This window comes from Eucyclogobius newberryi, unplaced genomic scaffold (genome assembly GCF_026437365.1).
Source record: "Eucyclogobius newberryi isolate DKJ021-1_F unplaced genomic scaffold, fEucNew1.0.hap1 SCAF_13, whole genome shotgun sequence".
Taxonomy (NCBI): Eukaryota; Metazoa; Chordata; class Actinopteri; order Gobiiformes; family Gobiidae; genus Eucyclogobius; species Eucyclogobius newberryi.
In genome coordinates, this window is record NW_027315757.1 from 32,585,813 (window position 1) to 32,600,677 (window position 14,865).

Below are 14,865 nucleotides of genomic sequence, written 5' to 3' on the forward strand. Positions count from 1 at the left end.
TATTGCACATGTTAAAGTCAGTATTGCACATGGTTAAGTCAGTATTGCACATGCTAAAGTCAGTATTGCACATGGTTGAGTCAGTATTGCACATGGTAAAGTCAGTATTGCACATGGTTAAGTCGGTATTGCACATGGTTAAGTCAATATTGCACATGGTAAAGTCAGTATTGCACATGCTAAAGTCAGTATTGCACATGGTTGAGTCAGTATTGCACATGGTTAAGTCAGTATTGCACATGGTTAAGTCGGTATTGCACATGGTTAAGTCAGTATTGCACATGGTTAAGTCAATATTGCACGTGTTCAGGGCTCGTTCAGGGTTTGTTATATATATATATATATATATATATATATATATATATTTAATATATATATATTATATATATAAATAGGGCTTCTGGGTAATTAGAGGTGTGGTTAACGGGTGGAGGCGTGGTGGTTGCTGGAGGAGGAGTGGGAGGTTGAGGCGTGGCCCATGTGTTCACCTAAGAAGCGGATGATGCGTCGGAGGAGCGGGTTGAAGTAGCAGCAGTCGGCGGTCACAATGGTCTTCTCCTGAGTCCCTTCTGCCTTAATGAAGAAGACGCAGAGCTCTCCAGCCAGGATCTGCACACGGACCACACAAAAGCAAGAAGGAATACATGAGGAATGAAAAATACTGTGTGCTGTTCATGTAGTATTGTATGTATCGTTTAGAAATGTTGAAAATGAGATTATTTTTGCTATAACGCATAAAACATTGCATCTGGTTCGTCCAATGTAAATGCTATGTCCATATTAAATAAATAAATAAATACATAAATAAATACATAAATAAATAAATTGAAATAATTAGTGCTGCAACCGATGATTCATTTAGTAGTCGACAAGCAAAATGACTTTTTCTGTTGTACATTGAGACTTTTTTAATATGTTATCAACCAAATAAAGTCTGAAATATGATGATGTAAGGATTTTAGATTTAGATATGAAGTGTAGTATTAATGAAAATCTAGAATATATTTTATTTTTGACATTTGACATCAATAATGCCACTGTCTTTGTCATAAAAATGTCACAGTTAGTTGAATAACAGTTGCAGCCCTAATTTAATCTATTCTCCAAAACATTTAAATGTGAAGCGCTTTTTTATTTGGCGGATTAATTTTGCTCATTCCAAAAGTTTAATTTCAGTAATCTGGTCATATTAGATGAATGGTGGTTCACTAATGTTAATAAGGTTAAATAAAGAAGGTTGGGTAAAGTCTGCCCAAGGACACCCACGAATTGAACCTTCAACCTTCTGATAAAAGGCAAGAAATATCCGTCTTTTCTTCATGGATTTAAATGATCAATAGGATCAGCAATAATCATCATCACATTACTGTATTCTTCAATGTGACAGAAGACAGCACAAGCCACTAATCCCAAAGCTCAACACATAAAGAGGCTTAAAGTGAAATGTAAATGTAAAATGTAAATCCCTAAAGCAGCTGTCTGACAAAAAGGAGAATGTAAAGTTTTTGGAATATAAAAGCTGCACAAAACAGAAATGATGTGATGTTAATGTCTCAACAAGGAGATTTGTTCTAAAATGTGACAATACCTGGTCATTAACAGCAGCAGAAAATAAAGACATAATTACTGACGTGTCATTTTGGGGGGAAAGTTAAACGCTTTTGTTTTAGAAATTTGCATCGTACATTATTTTCATTTCTATTTTTATCTTTTTTAAAGGGACAGTGTATATTAATGACCAAACAATGTAAATATGGCAGAATAAGCCCAGGCAGGTCAGGACAGATCAACATGTAACATACAACACACAATACATACTTGTACATACAGCTAAGCCCATTTACCAAATGACGTAACTTTTATAACTGAGACATATTCCTCAAGTCAGTCAGGTCAGTGGTTTGGTCTGTGACAGGTATTTTCAAATGTAAATAAAGAATTGTCTTTATAATGTGGTATCAATGTTTAGCCATCTACAACTTATAGAGGTACAAATGGATTGTAAAACTTGAAACAGGAGGAATAATTCACAATGTATAAAGCTTCCTCAGCTCATAATGCATCAAGTGCTGGTCATGTGACTGATCAAAAAGTATTATATTGTATGTAATGTATTGTAGATCTAACTACAACCACATCTCCAGTAGCAGATATATCTGGCACATTAAAAATGATGTAGAATTGAGAATTAGCAGAAGTTCCACAGGAGGCCCATCTCCTGGGTAAACTGTATTATACAGTAATTAGCTGAGAGACAAAAGAACATCTAATGCATCTTAATCATTCAAAGACAGCTAAAGTTACCAAGCATTTGAAACAGAGAAAATATGCAAAGGGATAATTGTTCTCATAGATTTGCTCGTCTCCTCTGGGTTCTAAATGGACTGCAGCAGCAGCAGCAGCAGCAGCAGCAGCAGCAGCAGCAGCAGTAGAAGCAGCAGCAGCAGCAGCAGCAGCAGCAGCAGCAGCAGCAGCAGCAGCAGCAGCAGCAGCAGCAGCAGCAGCAGCAGTAGAAGCAGCAGCAGCAGCAGCAGCAGCAGCAGCAGCGGTCGGAGGCGGTTACGTTTAGTGCTGCCTTAAATGAGACGTGGACGATGGAGCTGTGGCTCAGGTGAGAGACAGCACCATCACACACTCCTCCACCAAAGCAGCACCATCACACACTCCTCCACCAAAGCAGCACCATCACACACTCCTCCACCAAAGCAGCACCATCACACACTCCTCCACCAAAGCAGCACCATCACACACTCCTCCACCAAAGCAGCACCATCACACACTCCTCCACCAAAGCAGCACCATCACACACTCCTCCACCAAAGCAGCACCATCACACACTCCTCCACCAAAGCAGCACCATCACACACTCCTCCACCAAAGCAGCACCATCACACACTCCTCCACCAAAGCAGCACCATCACACACTCCTCCACCAAAGCAGCACCATCACACACTCCTCCACCAAAGCAGCACCATCACACACTCCTCCACCAGAGCAGCACCATCACACACTCCTCCACCAAAGCAGCACCATCACACACTCCTCCACCAGAGCAGCACCATCACACACTCCTCCACCAAAGCAGCACCATCACACACTCCTCCACCAAAGCAGCACCATCACACACTCCTCCACCAAAGCAGCACCATCACACACTCCTCCACCAAAGCAGCACCATCACACACTCCTCCACCAAAGCAGCACCATCACACACTCCTCCACCAAAGCAGCACCATCACACACTCCTCCACCAAAGCAGCACCATCACACACTCCTCCACCAAAGCAGCACCATCACACACTCCTCCACCAGAGCAGCACCGTCACACACTCCTCCACCAGAGCAGCACCGTCACACACTCCTCCACCAGAGCAGCACTGTCGCACACTCCTCCACCAGAGCAGCACCGTCACACACTCCTCCACCAGAGCAGCACCATCGCACACTCCTCCACCAGAGCAGCACCGTCACACACTCCTCCACCAGAGCAGCACCGTCACACACTCCTCCACCAGAGCAGCACCGTCACACACTCCTCCACCAGAGGAGCACCGTCGCACACTCCTCCACCAGAGCAGCACCATCACACACTCCTCCACCAGAGCAGCACCATCACACACTCCTCCACCAGAGCAGCACCATCGCACACTCCTCCACCAGAGCAGCACCATCACACACTCCTCCACCAGAGCAGCACCATCACACACTCCTCCACCAGAGCAGCACCATCGCACACTCCTCCACCAGAGCAGCACCATCACACACTCCTCCACCAGAGCAGCACCATCACACACTCCTCCACCAAAGCAGCACCATCGCACACTCCTCCACCAAAGCAGCACCATCACACACTCCTCCACCAGAGCAGCACCATCACACACTCCTCCACCAAAGCAGCACCATCGCACACTCCTCCACCAAAGCAGCACCATCACACACTCCTCCACCAGAGCAGCACCATCACACACTCCTCCACCAGAGCAGCACCGTCACACACTCCTCCACCAGAGCAGCACCATCACACACTCCTCCACCAGAGCAGCACCGTCGCACACTCCTCCACCAAAGCAGCACCGTCGCACACTCCTCCACCAGAGCAGCACCATCACACACTCCTCCACCACAGTCTTATCTCAACGGTCCTAATTTGTTCTCTGCTCAAGTCGTTTCTACTACTAAATAGTGTTGTCTATGTCAATTGACTAAAACAAAATCTGATTCAAATATGATTAATTCCAATTATTTGCATTGTGAATGCCCTAATTAAAATGTAACTTAAAAAATACAAATGTTAAGTATGTTTTCCCCCCGTAGGCTTTATTAGACAGAACAGCTTAGTGTGAACTGGGGATGAAATGCAGTAAACTGTCAAACTCACGACAATGATCCTATTAGCAGCAGCAGTAGTAGTTTGGTGAATTATTTGTCCCAGATTACTTCTTTTAGCACACACACGCAGACTTTATTATACACGCTGAGTGCACAGAGTCGCTCACAAATTTGCCGCTGATTTATCCGTGCTGAAGGATTTCATGTGTAATTTACGTGATATTAGCCTTATGCACAGATTCAGATTCAGAAAACTTGATTGATCCCAAAGGACAATTCATCCCTAGAGCAGAGCGCACACATAAACATATACACTGCGTCTATTTCACAGTTTAAGAAGAGGAACTCGAGTACAGCAATACACAGACTTCAATAATAATAGACTAAAATACTGCCATCTGAAATTCAGCAGTTTAATTGCAGAGGGCACAGAAAACAATTTGCTGAGGCTGTCCCAGGATGCACTTGGCTTTATTCAGCACCTGCTCCTCCAGAGAGCGGAGATCACTCAGTCTGACACCAGTGAGTTTAGAGCAGGGTTCAACGTTGCTCTGCGGTTTTGTTTTTGTGAAATGAATATGCGTTTGTTGGATGAAGATCAATACAACTTTTTAAAAATAATTGATTGCATAACTTAATGTGCAAGTGTTAAATGGCCATATCTGCAGGGCCTGGTCAGTGCTTGGATGGGAGACCACTGGAACACCAGGGGCCACAGTGGATCAGGTCTGTGTGTGGACGGGATGGTGGTGCAGAGTGGCAGCCTTGCATCTGTCAGTCTGCCCCAAGGCATCTGTGGCTACAATAGTACCTTAAGATATTCCTTTATTGTCCCACATGGGGAAATTTCATTGGTGCAACGCAGGTAGATACAGAGGTAGATACAGAAGAACAGATCACTTATAGGAAGTATGAAAAACACTTTCAGTAGAAGATCTCCTATAAATAAGAACTCCCATAGACAAATAAATAAATAAATAAATAAATAAATACCATTGCATGTGATCACGACCTTACCACCATGTGTGGAGTGTAACACAATGTTGAAATGTCTAGTAAAAGTAATATTCCCCCCTCATCTGACCTTGCTAATTCTTTTCTACGTTTGCCTTCACAGCTCTTATGTGGATCACGGTGCATTCGCAGACTGGTCCAGTGCTTAAATGCTTTAATATGAGCCACGGGCCAGTCAGTGGTGCAGTTCTGTGCAGTTCTGTGCAGTTCTGTGCAGCGCGTGCCCGCTCCACTGCGTTCTCCATTAGTAACACATTACCCCGCCGAGAATCAAGTGCAAACTCGGTCCTAAAACGTGTGTGAAATCTCATCCGCTGGTTTAGGGCCTGATAAACCTGTGGACAAACATTTACCAGGCAATAAGTGAGCTTATGGCTGCAGTTTCCATGGTGACGTGAGGTGTAGTGGGATGGTGTAAAGTCCAAAGAGTGGAATAATGGTAGTAGTAGTGCTCTTGAACATTGTTTTGGGGCGAGGTGCTCCACTAAAAGGGTGGAGGAGATTTGTAATGCGACCACAGTTAAAATCATTATGTTTGTTACAATTAGTTATTTGAGTCATTCTTGTATTTTTGTACGTTTTTCAAAGAACACATCCATTTATGACAGAGCTGGGCTGAACATAGGACTCTCTAAACACAAAATATTTCAAACTCTTATAGTATTTGGGATTTTACTGTGTAATTATTGTAGCGTCACAAACGAGAGACAAACGGGAGACAAACGAGAGACAAACGAGAGACAAACGAGAGGCAAACGAGAGACAAACGAGAGACAAACGAGAGACAAACGAGAGACAAACGAGAGGCAAACAAGAAACAAACGAGAGGCAAACGAGAGACAAACGAGAGACAAACGAGAGACAAACGAGAGACAAACGAGAGGCAAACGAGAGACAAACGAGAAACAAACGAGAGGCAAACGAGAGACAAACGAGAGACAAACGAGAGACAAACGAGAGGCAAACGAGAGACAAACGAGAGACAAACGAGAGACAAACGAGAGACAAACGAGAGACAAACGAGAGACAAACGAGAGACAAACGAGAGACAAACGAGAGACAAACGAGAGACAAACGAGAGGCAAACGAGAGACAAACGAGAAACAAACGAGAGGCAAACGAGAGACAAACAAGAGACAAACGAGAGACAAACGAGAGACAAACGAGAGACAAACGAGAAACAAACGAGAGGCAAACGAGAGACAAACAAGAGACAAACGAGAGACAAACGAGAGACAAACGAGAGACAAACGAGAGACAAACGAGAGGCAAACGAGAGACAAACAAGAGACAAACGAGAGACAAACGAGAGACAAACGAGAGACAAACGAGAAACAAACGAGAGGCAAACGAGAGACAAACAAGAGACAAACGAGAGACAAACGAGAGACAAACGAGAGACAAACGAGAGACAAACGAGAGACAAACGAGAGGCAAACAAGAAACAACGAGAGACAAACAAGAGACAAACGGGAGACAAACGAGAGGCAAACGAGAGGCAAACGAGAGACAATCTCTGTGTTCATTTATTGAGAAGACAGCACTCAAAAGTCAAAAGAGGACAGCAGGGGTCAAAGGGAACAACACACACACACACACACTAATGCAGAGCTATCAATTTTTGCCTCACTAAAACTTAAATCTGAGGCTGTGACAAACTACGGCTGGATATTGTGGAGTCGATGGAAATGAAGCTTTGCATGCAGTTTGGCAAAAGGATGATGAGCAAAGCAGTGGGGAAAATGGCTGCTGCGCTTTATCAACCGTGGACAGGGGCTGTGATTAAAATAGCAATTTACCGCAAGACAAATTTGAGACAAAGATAGAACTGATGTCTTCTATTAAATGCTATATCTAAAACATATTGTTATTTTGAGTACAGAACGTGATTTAACCAGTGTGGTGGGAGTGAAGCAGCACTAATGAGGCGACAACTGCATAATAATATCAATACTTTTACTGTCAAAACTGTTAAATCTTTGGTGACAGCAAAACGAAAACACGTTTAAAAACTAAAGCTAACTCAAATCTATGACCAAATAGAATAAATACAATCACTTCACTTCGATTTTCCACCACACCTTTGTATAACTGATACAAGAATAAATGAAGATAAGTTTGTTATCTTAAGTTCGGGAGCAGGACCACGCCCCTTCCTGCGGCTACACTACTTAATCATCACATTCACCTGTATTCTTGATTTTCGTGCCCCTCCCTCCCACCATCTTTTAAATTGTTCTAATTGTTCTAATTTATCTCTTAAATGGGGGTATCGAGGCCTTCAGACCTCGTCGCAAGAAGCCCCAAAACGGCATCAACTTCGTATCTGGGGTTGTGGTCCTTGCTAGTGAACTTCCGGAATATCTGTGATGAGTTGTCGGTAGCGTCCAGTTGTCTGACCGCTCGTGCCATCTCCACTGCTCTGCACGTTCTCAGCACCAGCGTGGACAGCAGAGCCACCCTGGTCCTCACCTGAGCGTCTCCTTATGAGTTAGGACAAAGTATTAGAGCATATGGACGGGGCTAAAAATATACAAGGCAGCCGACCAACAGAGCTCACACATGGCGTGGATTCAGTAACGAGGGTGGAGGAGAATAAAGCCATGAAAGTAGAGTACTGCGGGGTCAAAAATATATGTATTTTTCCGGACTATAAGCCAAAAAAATGCATAATAGAGAAGAAAAAAACATATATAAGTCGCACTGGAGAATAAGTGGCATTTTTGGGGGAAATTTATTTGATAAAATCCAAGACCAAAAATAGACATTTCATCTGTAAATGCAGTTTAAAATAATAACAGATGAGAGAACAAGGTGAATAGGTGTACGTATGCTAACGCTAACACCTTCAGCTACATGACGTATGCTAACGCTAACACCTTCAGCTACTTGACGTTTGCTAACGCTAACACCTTCAGCTACATGACGTATGCTAACGCTAACACCTTCAGCTACATGATGTATGCTAACGCTAACACCTTCAGCTACTAACGCTAACACCTTCAGCTACATGACGTATGCTAACGCTAACACCTTCAGCTACATAACGTATGCTAACGCTAACACCTTCAGCTACATGACGTATGCTAACGCTAACACCTTCAGCTACATGACGTGTGCTAACGCTAACACCTTCAGCTACATGACGTATGCTAACGCTAACACCTTCAGCTACTTGACGTATGCTAACGCTAACACCTTCAGCTACATGACGAATGCTAACGCTAACACCTTCAGCTACATGACGCATGCTAACGCTAACACCTTCAGCTACATGACGTATGCTAACGCTAACACCTTCAGCTACATGACGTATGCTAACGCTAACACCTTCAGCTACATAACGTATGCTAACGCTAACACCTTCAGCTACATGACGTATGCTAACGCTAACACCTTCAGCTACATGACGTGTGCTAACGCTAACACCTTCAGCTACATGACGTATGCTAACGCTAACACCTTCAGCTACTTGACGTATGCTAACGCTAACACCTTCAGCTACATGACGAATGCTAACGCTAACACCTTCAGCTACATGACGCATGCTAACGCTAACAACTTCAGCTACATGACGTATGCTAACGCTAACACCTTCAGCTACATGACGTATGCTAACGCTAACACCTTCAGCTACTAACGCTAACACCTTCAGCTACATGACGTGTGCTAACGCTAACACCTTCAGCTACATGACGTATGCTAACGCTAACACCTTCAGCTACTTGACGTATGCTAACGCTAACACCTTCAGCTACATGACGAATGCTAACGCTAACACCTTCAGCTACATGACGCATGCTAACGCTAACACCTTCAGCTACATGACGTATGCTAACGCTAACACCTTCAGCTACATGACGTATGCTAACGCTAACACCTTCAGCTACATGACGCATGCTAACGCTAACACCTTCAGCTACATGACGTATGCTAACGCTAACACCTTCAGCTACATGACGTATGCTAACGCTAACACCTTCAGCTACATGACGTATGCTAACGCTAACACCTTCAGCTACTAACGCTAACACCTTCAGCTACATGACGTGTGCTAACGCTAACACCTTCAGCTACATGACGTATGCTAACGCTAACACCTTCAGCTACTTGACGTATGCTAACGCTAACACCTTCAGCTACATGACGAATGCTAACGCTAACACCTTCAGCTACATGACGCATGCTAACGCTAACACCTTCAGCTACATGACGTATGCTAACGCTAACATCTTCAGCTACATGACGCATGCTAACGCTAACACCTTCAGCTACATGACGTATGCTAACGCTAACACCTTCAGCTACTAACGCTAACACCTTCAGCTACATGACGTATGCTAACGCTAACACCTTCAGCTACATAACGTATGCTAACGCTAACACCTTCAGCTACATGACGTATGCTAACGCTAACACCTTCAGCTACATGACGTATGCTAACGCTAACACCTTCAGCTACATGACGTATGCTAACGCTAACACCTTCAGCTACTTGACGTATGCTAACGCTAACACCTTCAGCTACATGACGAATGCTAACGCTAACACCTTCAGCTACATGACGCATGCTAACGCTAACACCTTCAGCTACATGACGCACAGATACGAACTGTTGTAAGTGTCTGGAAAACTATAGCATAAAGAACATGCTAACGCTAACACCTTCAGCTACATGACGTATGCTAACGCTAACACCTTCAGCTACATGACGCACAGATACGAACTGTCGTAAGTGTCTGGAAAACTGGTCTGTCTGGTTAAGGTGGCTGATGGTTCTGCTGCTGGGGTGTAGGAGGAGGAGGAGGAGGAGGAGGAGGAGGAGGAGGAGGAGGAGGAGGAGGAGAAGAAGAAGAAGAAGAAGAAGAAGAAGAAGAAGAAGAAGAAGAAGAAGAAGAAGAAGAAGAAGAAGAAGAAGAAGAAGAAGAAGAAGAAGAAGAAGAAGAAGAAGAAGAAGAAGAAGAAGAAGAAGAAGAAGAAGAAGAAGAAGAAGAAGTGGGCGATAATGACAAAAAATAATGGCTTGATTTTTTTTACTATCTTGATAATAATATCAACCATGTTATATAATGTTCTCTCATCCAAATCACTAAAGTGCATAAATATAAGTTGATATCCTTTTTTAAACGTTTACAACATAATTATTTTTATTATAATCAGATCCCCCTTTTTTGTTTGTTGCATTTAAAAAAAAAAAACTATAAACACTAACTGTGCATAACTCCAAAACAACATCCGAATTCCAATACAGTGCGCACCTCTAATAAGAACGCAGATTTATACAGCTCACTTCCCTTGAAATGACTGATTGATGTATTTTTCTGTCCACTATATTTCTAATTCAAGTACAACTCATCATCATGAGCTTTTGACATTCAATACCATTCTTCATTTGTGTTTCTCATCCACTCGTTCTTTCGGTTGGACAGTAAGTCTTTGTCTGTCCTCGTCCAAATATATCCAACACAATGACACGCTCCCATTGAGCTAAACCTGCCATGTCCCAAATCCTCAGAAGCAAAACTCCTGCTTTGTTTCCACCACGCTGCTGTTTTACATCTTTTACATCTTTTAACCTTGAATAAAAGTTTGTAAAATATAGGATTAACGACGCGCAGGCACTAGTTTCATATTTAGTAGATTGTGTAGTGGAGTAAAGACGTTTTGAGTCTCTGCAGATGATGAGAAAACTCCTTTTACAGACTTTAATGTTGAACAAATCCATGAAAAAGTCAAGCTTCCAGAAGGATAAATGTGATTAGTAAAGAGAGGTTCATGGTCAGGCAGAAGAATTAGGACTATGTGAAAAACTGTATCATCTTTCAGATAGTTGGAGGAGATAAAATCCAGATAAGATCAGCATTTTCTAATGTAATCCATTAAAGATTCCTATCACTTTATAATGGATGTGTCACGGTGTGAGACTGATTACAAATCTTTAGCCCTGTCATGCATAACTTATCCTTTCTTTATATCCTTTAGCGGTTAGAACTTTTCCTCTTCAAATAAAAACGAGGTAATTCCGGCTCAGATCTCACTGTGGAAGCTGCAGAGAATTGAAAAAAAAACATATAATTAAGCTCTTAATCGATATTATAATTTAATAGTAATAATAATAGTGATATAATATACATTTATTGTATTCATTATCTCTTTTTCAAAGGGATGCCATGGATTTATAAAGATAGTCAGACGATTTTGATGTCAATCAACAGAAATGTGTTAAAACATGTCTTTAACTGTATCAGCTTTAATCAGGTTTAAGAATCAGACACATGTGAAATTAATGTAAAATGACCAACTAAAGTGCAGAAATATTATCTTTTACCCTTGTTTGAAAGTTTACAGTATCACTTTTTTATTTTTTTATTACAAATCTTAAGCCCTGTCATGTATAACTTCTCCTTTCTTTAAATCCTTTAGTGGTTAGATTCCTGAGGTAATTACGGCTTTTCTACATTTTCTGCAAATCGATGACTCAGCAGACCTCGACATTTAACATTCAACAAGTCATTCTGCAAGTGTCAGTTGGTTCCAGAGCGCTGTACAATGGAAGTTTTTGGTTTGACAGACGTGGTGAGATGAGAATAAAGCCGGCCCGTTACAGCAGAAGACCCCCTGAGACTTTCCCCGCCGTGCGCCTCATTAACTTGACTTAGGGCCCAAACTGTTTACCTGTGTACTCCGGCGAGTCTGGGAACCTTGGAGTGCAGCGAGGTAGAAGGAAAGACGACAAGGCAGACGCCTAACAGAGACAGACAGAGTGCAGCTGAGCGTGAAGGTGAGGCTTTTCTACCGGGGCTGATGTGAACGTCCCGGCGTCACAGCTCAAACGTCAAAGGTCTGGGATGTGACATCAGCTATAACAGAGCACTCTGACACCAAACATTACCAGCACAAATGGGAATGTGGTGGGAGGAGGGTTATGTCACAGCTAATACTTCAGACTGTTCAAATTTGTGGGATTTGTATGATAAAAAGCCCAACTTTAAGTGAGCTTAGGGAGGTCTCTTGTACAAATTGCATTGATTTGCTTGTTAGCTTCTTGGCATTTTCATTGTAATGAGCTGTTTTCATCATGAATCGTGTTATTATTTTGGATTTAAATTAATACACACACTGGAAGCAATCTTTGTCCTCTTAAATAATCAGAAGAAGAAAATAGATCATAGGATAAGAGTGGGCTTCAGATTGTTGTAATTAATAAGCATTTAATATTGTAATGCATTAATATACCTTTCATTGTTATTGCATACTGGACACACGCACGCACACACACACACACACGCACACACACACACACACACTCACACACACACACACATGCACACACACACACACACACACACACACTCACACACACACACACACACACACACACACACACACGCACACACACACACACACACACACTCACACACACACACACACACACACACACACACTCAAAATTCTTGCTCTGTTGCTCTTGTGTCTGTTTCTACTTCCCCCAACCCCAACCAACTTCTCTGTCTGGGTCAAGAAGAAGATCTTCTCCGGTGCCAGAAAAGATCCACCTTGTTATGAATATTCATATTCGTTGTCCTGTGTGTGAGAAGCCCCCAGATGAGGAGCAGACCGGTCTGGGGGAACGTGAGGGACAGGCATGTTTTAATCTGTTAGTTTTGTAATTGTGGGGAATAAATTATTTTATTTTAACGACCATATCATGTCTTGTTATTCTCAGTGACAGTCACAGTGAACACAGAGGTCACAGTGAACACAGAGGTCACAGTGAACACAGAGGTCACAGTGAACACAGAGGATACAGTGAACACAGAGGATACAGTGAACACAGAGGTCACAGTGAACACAGAGGATACAGTGAACACAGAGGATACAGTGAACACAGAGGTCACAGTGAACACAGAGGTCACAGTGAACACAGAGGATACAGTGAACACAGAGGATACAGTGAACACAGAGGTCACAGTGAACACAGAGGATACAGTGAACACAGAGGATACAGTGAACACAGAGGTCACAGTGAACACAGAGGTCACAGTGAACACAGAGGATACAGTGAACACAGAGGATACAGTGAACACAGAGGTCACAGTGAACACAGAGGTCACAGTGAACACAGAGGATACAGTGAACACAGAGGATACAGTGAACACAGAGGTCACAGTGAACACAGAGGTCACAGTGAACACAGAGGATACAGTGAACACAGAGGATACAGTGAACACAGAGGTCACAGTGAACACAGAGGATACAGTGAACACAGAGGATACAGTGAACACAGAGGATACAGTGAACACAGAGGTCACAGTGAACACAGAGGTCACAGTGAACACAGAGGTCACAGAGAACACAGAGGTCACAGAGAACACAGAGGATACAGTGAACACAGAGGTCACAGTGAACACAGAGGTCACAGTGAACACAGAGGATACAGTGAACACAGAGGTCATAGTGAACACAGAGGATACAGTGAACACAGAGGATACAGTGAACTCAGAGGTCACAGTCAACACAGAGGTCACAGTGAACACAGAGGTCACAGTGAACACAGAGGATACAGTGAACACAGAGGATACAGTGAACACAGAGGTCACAGTGAACACAGAGGATACAGTGAACACAGAGGTCACAGAGAACACAGAGGTCACAGTGAACACAGAGGTCACAGTGAACACAGAGGATACAGTGAACACAGAGGATACAGTGAACACAGAGGTCACAGTGAACACAGAGGTCACAGTGAACACAGAGGTCACAGTGAACACAGAGGATACAGTGAACACAGAGGATACAGTGAACACAGAGGTCACAGTGAACACAGAGGATACAGTGAACACAGAGGTCACAGTGAACACAGAGGTCACAGTGAACACAGAGGTCACAGTGAACACAGAGGTCACAGTGAACACAGAGGTCACAGTGAACACAGAGGATACAGTGAACACAGAGGTCACAGAGAACACAGAGGTCACAGTGAACACAGAGGTCACAGTGAACACAGAGGATACAGTGAACACAGAGGATACAGTGAACACAGAGGTCACAGTGAACACAGAGGTCACAGTGAACACAGAGGATACAGTGAACACAGAGGATACAGTGAACACAGAGGTCACAGTGAACACAGAGGATACAGTGAACACAGAGGTCACAGAGAACACAGAGGTCACAGTGAACACAGAGGATACAGTGAACACAGAGGATACAGTGAACACAGAGGATACAGTGAACACAGAGGTCACAATGAACACAGAGGTCACAGTGAACACAGAGGTCACAGTGAACACAGAGGTCACAGTAAACACGGAGGATACAGTAAAAACAGAGGATACAGTGAACACAGAGGTCACAGTGAACACAGAGGATACAGTGAACACAGAGGTCACAGTGAACACAGAGGTCACAGTGAACACAGAGGTCACAGAGAACACAGAGGTCACAGTGAACACAAAGGTCACAGTGAACACAGAGGATACAGTGAACACAGAGGATACAGTGAACACAGAGGTCACAGT

The 14,865-nt window shown here is 43.1% G+C and overlaps 1 protein-coding gene across 2 annotated transcripts in view; it reads right to left on the reverse strand.

The window, feature by feature from the left end:
- plppr2a (phospholipid phosphatase related 2a) overlaps positions 1-14,865 on the reverse strand; it is a 46,916-nt gene that overhangs the window by 6,536 nt on the left and 25,515 nt on the right. For both annotated transcript variants that reach the window (XM_072443602.1, XM_072443603.1), the window contains one exon: positions 489-609. In XM_072443602.1, coding sequence (XP_072299703.1) covers positions 489-609 — 121 coding nt within the window. The remainder of the gene's footprint in view (positions 1-488; positions 610-14,865) is intronic.